At 38.6% G+C, this 12919-nt stretch overlaps 2 protein-coding genes across 3 annotated transcripts; one reads left to right on the top strand and one right to left on the bottom strand.

Moving 5' to 3' along the window:
• The first annotated feature begins 563 nt into the window (after positions 1 to 563).
• Positions 564 to 2835, top strand: LOC113021874 (granzyme B-like). The gene is made up of 5 exons (XM_026166696.2): positions 564 to 1156; positions 1244 to 1391; positions 1823 to 1952; positions 2173 to 2445; positions 2561 to 2835. The coding sequence occupies exons 1-5, from the start codon at positions 1099 to 1101 to the stop codon at positions 2762 to 2764; spliced, it is 813 nt and encodes a 270-aa protein (XP_026022481.2). The 5' UTR covers positions 564 to 1098; the 3' UTR covers positions 2765 to 2835.
• On the bottom strand, positions 2836 to 12487 carry LOC113021882 (deoxyribonuclease-1-like). Of its 2 annotated transcripts, none has more exons than XM_080301561.1 (10): positions 12330 to 12487; positions 8713 to 8805; positions 8529 to 8623; positions 8344 to 8421; positions 8115 to 8227; positions 5875 to 5987; positions 4719 to 4873; positions 3823 to 3919; positions 3584 to 3710; positions 2836 to 3321 (listed from the first exon to the last, which is right to left on the bottom strand). In XM_080301561.1, exons 2-10 carry the CDS (start codon positions 8791 to 8793, stop codon positions 3140 to 3142), a joined length of 1041 nt encoding a protein of 346 aa, XP_080157687.1. In that variant the 5' UTR covers positions 8794 to 8805; positions 12330 to 12487; the 3' UTR covers positions 2836 to 3139. The 2 variants fall into 2 exon arrangements, with proteins under 2 accessions (XP_080157687.1, XP_026022489.2); XM_026166704.2 differs by having other exon boundaries at positions 8344 to 8430; positions 12330 to 12485.
• Positions 12488 to 12919: the final 432 nt, after the last annotated feature.

Here is a 12919-nt window from a genome sequence, read left to right as displayed (position 1 = left end):
TACACAGGCAAAGATGACACCAAACAGAGGGAACACAAACTAAACCCAGGGAACCCAAAACACAACAGTCATAATACATAAAACTATCAAAAGTAAAAGTACAAAAACCAAAAACGCTGGGTCACCGACCCAGGACCATGACAATTCGCTTGCTTATTATGTGACAGTCTACCGTTGTGTACAGTGCTGTCAGATGATGGTTTTTTTTTCAGTTCAACACTGAGGAAATGAAGAAGAAACTTTTGAAATTATGCCAAATTGCAATACGCAAATATTTGTGTCTCTAATAAAACCTCACTTCACTTCAGCAGCATCAGATTCATGATTCATGGTCTTCTTCCATTTTTGTTCTACTGCAGAATATTTTTAATGTTTATGGCCAGGAAAATCTCCTTCATGTTTTTCTGTGTTTTATCCTCAGTTACTTTGACTAAATGGCATCTGCTGTGATGCTCACACCGCTGACGAAGTATCACGAGTCTCAGTATTGATAACTGATCAGAATTATAATATTTCTGACTGTCTGAGGCAAAATTTCCCCAATTAAAATCTAATCTAATCACCGGTACCAGTCTGTGAGTCGTTTGGTACCGGGCCGCGAGAGTTGAGGCTCGGGTGTGAAATGTGTGGTTTTCAGGGTTTTTATTGGTTTTTAGCGTTATTTTGTTATTTTTATTGTTAACTCGGTTTTCCTGGGTCTTTTCACGTGTGTTATGAATAAATCTTTTTTTTTTTCGGTACCGGTACTAGTTTTATTTTGTTGTATTTATCCGCGACACCTTAAAGGCCGGTCCGTGAAAATATTGTTGGGCATAAACCGGTCTGTGGCGCAAAAAGGTTGGGGACCGCTGACTTAACAGGCCACTAATCTGGTTTATGCCTTTGGACTTTAGCTGTCTTTTGTTTGAAATTCATTACTGTTAGTGGGAAAGGGGTGCACATATAACAGTAATAACAAAGTACTTACTGTAGAAAGTTTCAAAACCACACTTCCCTAGGAAGTGGTTAAAAGTCATGTGTTATAAATGTATAAACACATGACTCAAAAGGACTGACCCGTCGGTCTCAAGCTGACAGGTCAAGCCTTTCACCACCGAGATGTTTGCTCTGCAACAATTTGTGGTCGTTCATATGCTGACATTCCTCGGGCAAAATGGTAAGTTGCACCATGAATACTCTTCTCCAGCCTGCATGTGGAATATTAATATTTTTAATTAAATTCTTTTCCTCCTACTTCCATTAGTCCTTGGAAGTAAAATTATAGATGGGAAAATAGCCCCAGACAATGAAATGCTGTATATGGCATCAGTGCAGGATCACGGAGGAAACCATGTTTGTGGAGGATTTCTTGTTTCTGAGGACTTTGTAATGACTGCTGCACACTGTGACCTGTAAGTAATCACCTCTTTGAGGAAATTCCTGATTAGGAAAACAAATGATTGCCTTAAAATGTCCTATGCTTCTCTATCTATCTATCTATCTATCTATCTATCTATCTATCTATCTATCTATCTATCTATCTATCTATCTATCTATCTATCTATCTATCTATCTATCTGTCTGTATATATATATGTATATATATATACTGTATGTGTGTGTTTGTGAGTATATGTATCTAATGATCATAATAATATAATAATTCTGATACCATCTGAATTATTGCAACAATCGTGCTAAGAACCTTGAAGTAACTGTTGTAGTGAATAAATAAAATTGAATTTAATAAAAAAGAAATTTATCATTTAGTTTTTGTTCATCTTGTTGTGCATGCAACTGCAGAAAATCTAATTCTGATGATCTCAGAATTATATCTTATTCAGGGATCTTAAACGTGTAGTTCTCGGTAACCACAACCTCAAGAAGGCTGATAAGAAAATGAAGATTGCCAAGAAATGCAAACATCCAGATTATAAGAATGTTGGCCATGGATATGACATCATGCTCCTAGAAGTAAGGCTTTTTGTCTTTTTTTGTCTTTTTTATTTTCTTAAATCACATAAGAATTTTTAAATTTTTGAGTGTTCTATTTTGCAAGCTGCTCATTTAAAACAAGGCATTTCTAGTTAAAGTATGAAGTACTTAAAAAAAAGATAAAAGATAAATGTTCTCTATTGCTGTTACATGGTTTTCACTCATTTATAATCTTTACTCTTTAATTCTGTGCCTCTAGCTGTCTAGACCTGTCCGACCAAGCAAAAGAATTCAGTTCATTCGACTTCCCTTACATGAAATGACATTAAAGGAAAATGAGAAGTGCCAAGTGGCTGGATGGGGTAAGATAAACACTTACGGTAGTGTTGTTGACGACCTGAGAGTGGTGAATGTGTCGGTCATCAGCCCACAAGTCTGCCAGAATGCTTGGGCTCAAAAGGTTCCCAGATACAATCTTCCTCCCAATATTATCTGTGCAGGTGGATACAACACAACAAAAGGATTCTGTCAGGTACCTTTTCTGTCCTTTCCTTGAAAAGTCATTGCTAACTGCTCTGTTGTTGAGAAATATATGAGCACTCTGCATTAAGTATCACATGAACAAAGTAAATACTTCCTCCTCACAGGGTGATTCTGGTGGCCCTCTGGTCTGCAAGGGAATGGCTGTCGGTATTGTTTCTTTCAACAAAAGCATTCCAAGAACCGAGCTGGGAAATTGTAACTATCCGGATGTCCCCAATGTCTATACGGACATCTCAAAATACCTTAACTGGATCACGAAGATTCTCAAGGGAAAAAATTACAAAAAGCTTTGTGTCAGCACACTGTAAGTGTTTACAGGAAGCTGTGCCTCTGTCAGCTTTTGCTCTCAATGCAGAATAAAGAAAATGTTTGAACAGTATTGTCTCTGTGCATGAAAAATATTTTATTATGACTTCAAAAACATGTCTATAAAACATTGATATCAGTTTGCCATGGAAAATGAATTCATGCAATACTAATATTTGTAAACAAATTTTTCATTGCTACAGTACATTCATCCTGATTTGTCGAGTACTATAAATACTAGAGACTAACAGAAGGTGTTTTGGTATCACAGAGAACCACCTGATGTGGTCTAATAAATCAAACAAACAGAAGCTTTGACATTTTAATACTATCTGCTCTAACTACAGTAACTCTACTTTTTAAAATTAATAGTAAGATCATGAACATTGAACATCCTGACGTCTTCTCTTGGTTGGCGTGTTGGATGCCCGCCCTCGCTTCCTTTTTGTTCTCACATTCTTCTTCTTCTGTTGTCTGTCTGGTTCATCTTTTTTCTTCTTCGGTGCTCCCGCTCGCTTGGGCGCCATCTTTGGTGACCCTGCTGGTTTGGTCTGTTTCACTGTTGTTTAGTATTAGAAGAAGGAAATGTAAAATCTGCTCTCAGAAGCATCCAGGATACAACACTGCAGAACATGTTTGCTATAAATTTGTTACTATTAGTGTATTTCAGTTAAAATGAGATATGTCACATCACTTTGATTCCGAAACAAGCAGCAACTCTGCATAATTAATTAGAATGTAACTGAACTGAGATCAGCCCTGAGATTCATGAGGTATTTGCTCCTTTATAAAATTCATTTTTATTAAACCATCTCAGACACCTTTCTTCTGAGACTGTTCTTCTCCAGATGTCATCTCTGTCCCGTCAGGCACAGCCATCCTTTTCTGTCTTCCTGCTCTGGTCTTCAGCTCCACCTCCACGGGGTAATGGTCACTGATGCTGCGTGCCTTAGAGAGTAGATATAGTTAAACAACAACACTGATGCTGTCCTTTAAAATGATGTCAACTGTCAAATCATTTCTATCTTTCGGTTTAGACAAACACATAAGTGAGTCTCACCTCCTCATCAGTCAGCTTAAACTCTTGCTGGAAGTTGAAAGACTTGGCCGAGTTGGGGACGATGGCGTTCGACATGGTCTCTCCATACACAACAATTCTGTTTGAGGAAGAGGAGACACATAAAAAAATTAAGAACTTCTTTCTGTACACTTTTCAGTGTGAAGTTCCAATAATTATCCCTTTATTTTTCTCTCAGTTTGAAATTCCCTAATGTCCCTAACATTAGACGTTAGCTGTGAGAGGCACTCTGTTTAATAATAAAAAAAGGCCTGTCGGCCATGTTGCAGAGGCTTTGTTGTCGCTCAGCTCACAAAAATACACAAATAGTGCTTCCCCACAAAGTAAACTGTACAGACATCAATCAGTGATTCATGAATATTTTCCTATGTGAATTAGTTCGTCTGTTTCTTTCTCCTGGTTTTTGCTTCAGTGGTGCAGATTTCTGTCTTAAAAGAAAGTCGTCACTCCGTCCACTTTACCTCGACTTGTCTCCTTATATGGAGAAATGTGTTGTGATAGTGCAGATAGTATGAAGAGTAATATACTCACTAATTTTCATTAATATTATTTCTTGTAGAAGTATCTTCCTCTTTTTGAGCTCTCACATGTTCAAACTGCTGCTTTCAGGCAGATGTTACAGACGCTGTTTACTAAACATGCTGCCACCACAGAGACAGTTTTTCCCCCCACGCTGTCACTCTGATGAACGCTGAAATAACCCGCTGCTTTTTATGTATGTGTGTGTTTGTGTGTGTACATATATAAACACACACATTTCTTTCACAGCATGAAGAGAGAAAAGTGAACCGGAGTCAAATTCCTTGTTTGTTTGCACAAACTTGGCCAAATAAAGATGAGTCTTTAGTTTCCTCCTATGTCATTATCATGTGTGTCACCTGTCGTAGGTGTTATCATTGTTGTTGCTAGCTGTGGTGTCGACATCGTCATCAATGAGCCAATCGTAGGATGGAGAGCAGATGCGGATCTTTTCCTTCTTCTTCTTGGAGAGATATCGTCCGTCTGCATTAAAGTCCCCCAAAATCATAATGTTCTACAAAAGAAATGAAAATGTTGACAGAGAGCAGAACTCACTTAATACAATGACAGATTCATTAAATAACAGCACCAAGGTTTATGTGGTGTCATATATTTATTATTATTGCATAATTCTGTGAGGAGCTGGCATAACAATAACTGAATACCACTCTCTGTGGTTTACTGCAAATTACTTCACTGTAAGAGGCCAATTGAAAGGCACAGAAACAGGATACGATGAATCAGGAACTTTATGCATTTGTGTATTTAAAGCTGGTTTTTTTTCAACTCCGCTGTTATCAGTTTGTTTACATGAAAGACAAAATCAAATAGTTAAAATATAATCTGATTCTGATTCACTATGTGATTAAAAAAAAGATAATATTAACATATAATATAATAATAAAAAGATATATTTTAAAAATTTGTCTTGCTCACTTTCAAACTCCAATGTTTCCTGCATAGCTTATCTTCAAGATGGTTTTTGGTCTGTGATGCTTTATCAAACCCAGACAGAATTTACATGTAATTAACATGCAAAACATCTATAAAGTGTAATACAGTAAATGCATGCATGAAGTTTAAGTTTTTATATATATATATGTAACCAAGCTAAGATCCTGTGGGACTTCCAGATACAGACGGACAAAATGGTGGTGGCTAACCAACCGGACATAGTGGTGGTAGACAAACAGAAGAAGACGGCCGTAGTGATCGATGTAGAGGTTCCCAATGACAGCAACATCAGAAAGAAGGAACACGAGAAGCTGGAGAAATACCAAAGGCTCAGAGAGGAGCTCGAGAAGATGTGGAGTGTGTGTGTACACAATTTTTATAATAAAATAATTTATTAATGTATGCATTTCAATATTTTGCTACCGCTGAAGGAAAAAATAATCTCATCTACAACTCAACAAATTACTATGATCAAACCACGAAGCAACCAAAATCTAAAGGTGTCTAAGAGAGGAGAGAAACACAGGAACTAAACTCTTAGTGCTCTTGTCTCAAACTTACATCATTTTTCCATTTCTTCCTGATGTCTTCAACCACATCGTGCAGCTCGTCCAGCTCCTTCAGAGTGTCTTCTGGCTTTGTGTGCACAGGGATCAGGACCAGATCTTGTACAACTGAAAGAGTTCACAAGCAAAGAGGCCTCAATACAAAGTACACCTGAATAGAGTAAATATTACAAATTCACAGTGTCAGTTTAGTCTTTCCATAAACACGGTTCAGGGGTCTTGTTCAGTGGCTCAACTTAGCCCAGGTGAGGACAAGTGGCAGCAAGCCCTCGAACATCCTTCAGCAATTCAGGGCCAACCTCATCTACCCCAGGGGCCCTGCCACCAAGGAGTTGTTTAACTGCCACAGTCACCTCACCCCCCAGTGATGGACAAGTCGTCCCCCTCATCCCCACACTCTGCTTGGTTACAGAAGACGTGTCAGTGGGAATATGGAGATCCTCAGAGTGTTTCTGCCACAACCCGACAGTATCCTCAGTTGACGTTAGAAGCACTTCCCCACCAGAGAGGCGACATTCCATGTCCCAGTCGTTAGTCTCGGTGTCACGATCCTGGGTCTTATGACCCAGTGTTTTGAGCTTTAGTTCATTTTGATGTTGATAGTATGTTTAAGCTCTTTAGGTCTCCTATGTTCATTTGCTTATTAGTTCCCCCTTGTGTTTCCAACCCATGTTAAGTCTCCCCTGCTCTTCATGTGTTTCATGTCTGTGTCTTACGTTGTCAAGTTCTGGTTGTCATGTCTGCGTCTCATTATGTTTCCTATTTTGTTTTGAAGAGATCTCGTGTTTTTATATTATGGTTTATGTTTTGAGTCCTTTGTTGTACTGTTTCTTGTTTCCCTAGGTCTCAGTTATGGTTATCATAGGTTTAGTTCTTTGGCTTTGTAATATGGCTTCCCTGTGTTCCATGTTGTGTCTACTGTGACGTTTTTGTACCATGTTTCAGGTCCCTATGTTCTGTCTCCCCAGTTGCTGTTAAGTTTACATGTCTAGAGTTCAGTCAGTGTGTTTCCTGTTTTACTTTGAAGGTCCGTGTCTCATGTCAGTGTTTCTAGTTTTGCTTCCCTTGTCTCGTCCAGCCTGATTACTCCCAGCTGTGCTCTCCTTCTGTGTCTTGTTCCCTCGTGTATTTGAGCCCTGTGTTTCTCCTTGTCAGTGTCGTAGTCTCCCTCATGGCTGTGTTTCCCTGTGTGTTAGTTATCCATGTCCCAGTTTAGTTTTCCATGCCATTCTGCAATAAAGCAGCTTTTTGAGTTTAATTTCGTTGTCGTGAGTTTTGCGTTTGGGTCCTTCTCCTGCCTGTACACAGCCGAAACATGACACTCGGTAGCTGGGGATTGATCTGCCAGGGTGCTTGTGCTCCTGGACTCAACACAGCACACACTGCATCCAACCCCTACAACTGCTGGTGGTGGACCAACAGGAGGGTGGGCTCATGTCCCCTGTTCGGGCTGTCCCCGGCTGTGCCCCATGAACTAAGGCCCAGCAGCCAGGCGCTCACCCTTAGGCCTGGTTCCAGGGAGGGACCCGGTAACTCTATCCTGGGCAAAATGAACTGTTTCCTATATTTTATACTCATAGGGGCTTTTAAATCACCCAAGACGAATTTGCCATCATAGAAAACCCACAACAACAGAGTCCTCAGGATCCCTGGGATACACAAACCCTCCACAGCGATTTGTTTTGCATTTCATTTTTCTGACAAAGACATTTCATTTAATTTCTGACATTATTTCCATGTAAGCTAGTTATTGAGAGATTTTCTGTAATTCCTAAAACTATAATTTCAATACTGTGAGAAGTCAGCTAAAGTGTCAGCTCAAATCAAAAAGATGCATATGTTCCAGCTTACAGTTCATGTTATGCACTACCTAAAATATGATTTCTGTAGAAATGTATGTGAAATATGTGTTAGTGTGCTACTGACTATATTCATGCAAAGAAAATGTGGATGAGGTGGTACTGTTTGTAACTGAAACTCAGTACAGATGACTGAAGACAAGAGCAGCATGCTGCTTCTTCATCTTGCCTCACAAACTCTCTATTTAAAGGCTCAACACTGATTAGTATGAATTATGAAACTGATAAAATAAAAGGATTTGTCATCAAAACTGGAGTACAAATAAGCAGTAGGGTTAAACAAAAGTTTTAAAATGTAGAACTGCAGTGTTTGGCACTTCCACTTGTTTTGTTTTGTAACTTAAAGCGTTACTGAAACACAGTAAAAAGCACAAACCTGTAGTTGGACAATCAAACCGCAGGATGAAGGGCTCTCTGGCAAAGGCATCTTCATCTCCAGCCTGATTATCTTCATACTGGTGTGAGTCCTTCAGCGTCACTTCATCTGGTCTGAGAGATAAACACAAATAGTCAGACATCAGTGTGTCTGGCCATGAATCTCACAAATTAAAGTCTGATTAATAACCACTGAGATGTTGTATTCGAGTGAACTTAGACTCACACACCTGTAGAAACAGACATACTGCTCCTTGTAGGTGTCTCGTCCCAGTTGTTTGCTGGCAGTTTTTTTGTAGGGGCGTTTTCTGTTAGTGCTGAGGAAAACAGAAGCAACTTAAACATGCAGTTTTCTACATAAAAATGTTGTAAATAAAATAATTAAATACACACACTATCACTGCAGGGAACTCACTCAGTTTTGTTGAGTTCTTGAAGTAACGTTTCCATGGCTTTGCCGCTCTTATCCACCACCTCCAGCAGGACAATCACACTGTACCGAGATATGATCTGGAGGAAACACATCATTTAAGTGTTACACATTTCGTCATTGATGTTGGATTTAAAGCTTTCTGTTGTAAAGGTAAAATTATTATCACCTTGGTGAGGTGTTTGACGACAGACTTGTCATGGACTTTCTTATGTCCCAGGTTCTTGCCATTAAAGGCTGCTATCTTCATTCTGACTTGATTCTGCAAGAGATCAACTCTGTTTTAGACGACCAACACACAGTGTGTGACGTATTGTTCAAACGTCTGCTGAATCAAAACAGAGGAAGAAAATGGAGAAGCGTGGCAGAAAAAAGAAGAAACCAAAGCAAAGGGAAGAAAGAGAAACTAAAACTTAAACACTGAAAAAACTGTGGTTGGTTGTATTGCGACATGTATATTCTAAAACATGTCTCTGATCACTTTAAAGCTACAATTTCCCAGGTGAAGGCCTGAGAAATTGCAGCTTTTATTGAAAATGGAGAAGTTCCAGGGAGTCCAGTTCCTCTAATGCGGTTTATCATTGCAGTAACATTTGGCACATGAAAGGTTTTTTTGACCTTGGGTAAGAATTCCCAATAATAAGTTTATATTAAATGTATGTTTAATCCTAAATAAAGGTTTCAGAGAGCAGGGATAATTTATGTTTTAAATGTTACACTTGTCCTTTACCAGAGATGTGGAAGTGTGCCTTTGTACTCCCACCACTGAAAGGTGGTGATTCTTCAATGGTTAATAATAATTACAGTCCAATTTCCAAACTCTGTCTTAGCTAAGGTTGGTTAATAATCAACCTTTGTTATCGGGAGTAAAATAGTATTTTATCTCCTTTCCAATCTAGAGTTAGGAAACTGCACAGTTCTGTCACAGCTTCCCTAAAATTTCTCAATGACCCCCATGAAGCCTCGGACGCAAATAAGTACTGTGCAGCTCTTTTTATTGATCTATTCAAAGCTTTTAAACAGTTGACTATAGAATTTTACGTCAGAGATAACTGGAAATTGGACTTTCAAACAAAGCAGTTGCAGCTCAGTGGTCTCTCTTCCAGTTTTTTTTTTTAAATGTCACTAATGGAGTCCCGTAGGGTTCTGTCCTGGGGCCTACATTATTTACATAGGAAATACTACTATTTACTATGTAAACAGTGTGAGACAAAATCTAGATGCCTGTTCATTTTTATGCACATGATACAATTACTTATTGTTGTGCTCTTTTAAATAAAGGGGGAAAAAAGTCAAGCTGTTCTCAAACAGAAAGAGGGTGCCGGCAGTACTTCCTTCTCTTGTATCTGCTCAAGGCATTTCTACTGAAACTGTGGCCTCATACAAATACCTAGGTATTGTGATTGATTGATTGATTGATTGATTGATTGATTGATTGATTGATTGAATTGTGCCTGAGTCTCTCCTTTAAGCCACACATTGACGATCTTTTAAAGAAACTGAGGCTGCAGTTGGGGTTCTTTTTCAAAAACAGATCATGTTTCTTTTTCACAGCCACAAAAAGGCTTGCTGCCACTTTTTTACCCATCCTGGATTACAGTGATATAATTTATATGACTGTCTCTGCTCACTCTCTTCATCTGTTGGATTCTGTCTATCATGGGTCACTATTTTTTATAACTGTCTGTAAACCTTTAACGCAACACTGTACTTTATTGTCTGGTAGACTGGTCCTCATTGGTCTTATGCAGGATGGTTCATCAGTATCATTTTATCATTTTATTGGTATCAGAGTACATGTTATGCAAAAGGTTTAGTCATAGACTGCGGTCTCAGGACATCATTACAGAAAGCATTCTCCTTTTCTGCCCCGACTTCTTGGAATTCATTGCAGAAGGATTTGAAGCTCTCTCAATTGATTTGACTTGCAAAAGACGTACAAATGTTTTGGTGATATCGTCTCTGGGGACTTGTTCTTGTTTTGTACTTTAGACATATTTAGCCATTTTATTGTTTGTTTTATTATTTACTTATGTCTTTTTTATTGTTGTAACTGTATCTGTATCTGTAACATGCAACTTCTTTCGGTGCTTTGCTACTGGAAACTGAATTTCCTGGAGGAACCCACCCGAGGGATTAATAAAGTTTCATCTAATCTAATCTAATTTTAATATGTTTGTCTGCAACAGGTCTCTCTTGTAAATGAGACATTGAGTCTCAATGGGACTACCTGTATGAATAAAGGTGAATAAAAAATAAAACTGATCAGTCAAAGTGCTTTTAACTACAAGTCACACACACACACAGGTGAATGGAGAACATTCAAACCTCACACAGAAAAGCCACAGCTTGAATTTGAATTGCCACGGTACTGGATCACGGACCAAGTGCTTTGTATTTATTGGTGAACTGATAATTCTAAATATAATTATTATGATTTATGGTTTTCTGTTACATCTTTAGTCCTTGGATTGCGGTTTCTGTTTTGTATCATCTTTGTGCTTCAGGTTCCTATGTTCCCATGTCTTAGTGTCTAGTCTGTGTCTTGGTGCTTTGTCTTTGTTCCCTGTTTTACTTTGGTAGTCCTTGTCCCATGTTTATGGTTTCAGTTCTGCTCCCCTGTGTCTCGTCATGAGTGCATTTCCCTCCTGTCTCCCATTCCCTGATTACGCTAGTATGTGTTTAAGCCCTGTGTTTTTCCCTGTCGTTGTCGCGTCCTCTGCGTTAGTTGTGTTTTCCTCAGTCGTCATGTTTTGTCAGGTTATGTCATGCCAAATCATGAACTCCCAGTTTAGATCATACTTCCTAGTTTGAATTTTGTTTTAGTGCTCATGTAAAGTTTGTTTTCTGCCAGTGAATAAATATTACCGCCTTGAGTTAAATATTCCATCTCTGAGTCCTGCGCGTGGGTCCAACCAGCCACACAGCTCAGCGTGACATGAACCAGGAAACCTCTTGCTGTGTGGTGACAATCGTAACCACTCCACCATCCTGTTCTAGTGTCTGGGTCATGGCAGCTTCTCTCTAGGCACGCTCTGACCTCGGTATGACCTCTGTATGATGTGTGCCATATATGACCACTCCTATGCTACTTTACTATAAAAATCTTTTGAGATTCCCAAATAATCCTGTCTCCATGGGAACCTAGACAAATATGGCGAGAACAAAGACAGCTCAAGTGACAGTGTCAAGATGGCATTAAGATCCCCAAAAACCACCATTTTCCTTGATTTGACCAATACTAAACTCCACCTGTCTAATTCATCAGCAGGTTTTAGCAGCAAAATTAGCTCAATGTAGCAAAAGTAATAGATTGAAGCTCAGAAATAGTTTATTAGTAATGAGGCATATTATTATATGTAGTATTCCAAACTAAGATAATGGCATGTTTGCTGTTTAAAACATTTTTATACGTGCAGAATAATTGATGTATATTTTTCTTAAAAATATAGAAATACAAGGAAGTTAAAAAAAACCCTTATATTTAGTTCCTTGTTTTATTTCACTTGAATTAAAACTTTTTAAATAAGGGATTCTTTGAATGGCCACTAAGTAGAGATATAACTCTATAGATATAACAGCTCTTTGTTCATTCGCTGACATTGTAGGTTTTCAAACATTACAAATGAGCACAAACAGAAGTATTTGGGTTTCATTCTGACTCCCCTTATAATGAATGCAAAACATATTTTACTCATTTTTTTAAAGTGAGGAATTCTAACTAACGCAGATGACCATTTAGTTTTATAAAAGTAAGAAAACTAAAAATGTAAAAATAATACTCACGAGTGTGGGTAAAACAGCAGAATGAAAAATGAAAGAAGCGGCTAATCTGCCAGCAAACAGACTGAAGCTGACTTTTGCAGAAACAAACTGGACTAGGAAGTTCTCAACCACACACACACACACACACACTACATATACAGCATATGCAAAACCACACCACGCCTATCTGTGTCTGTTATCAGCAGCGGTGTTTCCTGTGTTTGCATACAGCTGAGGGGTTTATCATCAACCCGCAGCACTCTGCTGCAGTCATGGGAAAACGTTTACCTTCAGTTAACCTAAAATACCCGTTTCATGTTCACTGGCTGGTAGACACCAATAGAGGGCGCCCTGTAGTCATCAGAGATACAGGCCTCCAGCCCAAGGAGGAAAAAGGGAATCTTGTATTGTGCAGTGCCAAGAACTGTAGTTCTTTTTGAAGTTGGATTCAAGAGGAGGTCAAACACCAGACTTGAGTGTTTAAAAGAAACAATTTTTTTTCCAGGCTGTAAGAAAAAAAAAAAGCAAACATCCTGAATTAAACCAAAAAGGTTTAGTCTTTAAGGCTATTTAACCAAGTCATAACGTCATAACAGCTGTACAAGGGAAGA

The sequence above is a fragment of the Astatotilapia calliptera genome, chromosome 5, assembly GCF_964374335.1.
Source record: "Astatotilapia calliptera chromosome 5, fAstCal68.1, whole genome shotgun sequence".
In the NCBI taxonomy this organism is placed as follows: domain Eukaryota; kingdom Metazoa; phylum Chordata; class Actinopteri; order Cichliformes; family Cichlidae; genus Astatotilapia; species Astatotilapia calliptera.
The sequence above is the reverse complement of the archived record's forward strand: the minus strand, read 5'-3'. Positions and strand labels throughout refer to the sequence as shown.

Bases quoted from the DNA above. Each gene is read 5' to 3' on its own strand.
- LOC113021874 (XM_026166696.2), top strand. From the start codon at position 1,099: ATGTTTGCTCTGCAACAATTTGTGGTCGTTCATATGCTGACATTCCTC. The intron at 1,392-1,822 runs GTAAGTAATCAC...TATCTTATTCAG, and splicing joins ACTGCTGCACACTGTGACCT to GGATCTTAAACGTGTAGTTC. The intron at 2,446-2,560 runs GTACCTTTTCTG...TCCTCCTCACAG, and splicing joins CAACAAAAGGATTCTGTCAG to GGTGATTCTGGTGGCCCTCT.
- LOC113021882 (XM_026166704.2), bottom strand. From the start codon at position 8,793: ATGAAGATAGCAGCCTTTAATGGCAAGAACCTGGGACATAAGAAAGTC. The intron at 5,988-8,114 runs GTTTGTGCTTTT...GAACTCTTTCAG, and splicing joins GTTTGATTGTCCAACTACAG to TTGTACAAGATCTGGTCCTG. The intron at 3,322-3,583 runs GTGTCTGAGATG...ACTAAACAACAG, and splicing joins AGAACAGTCTCAGAAGAAAG to TGAAACAGACCAAACCAGCA.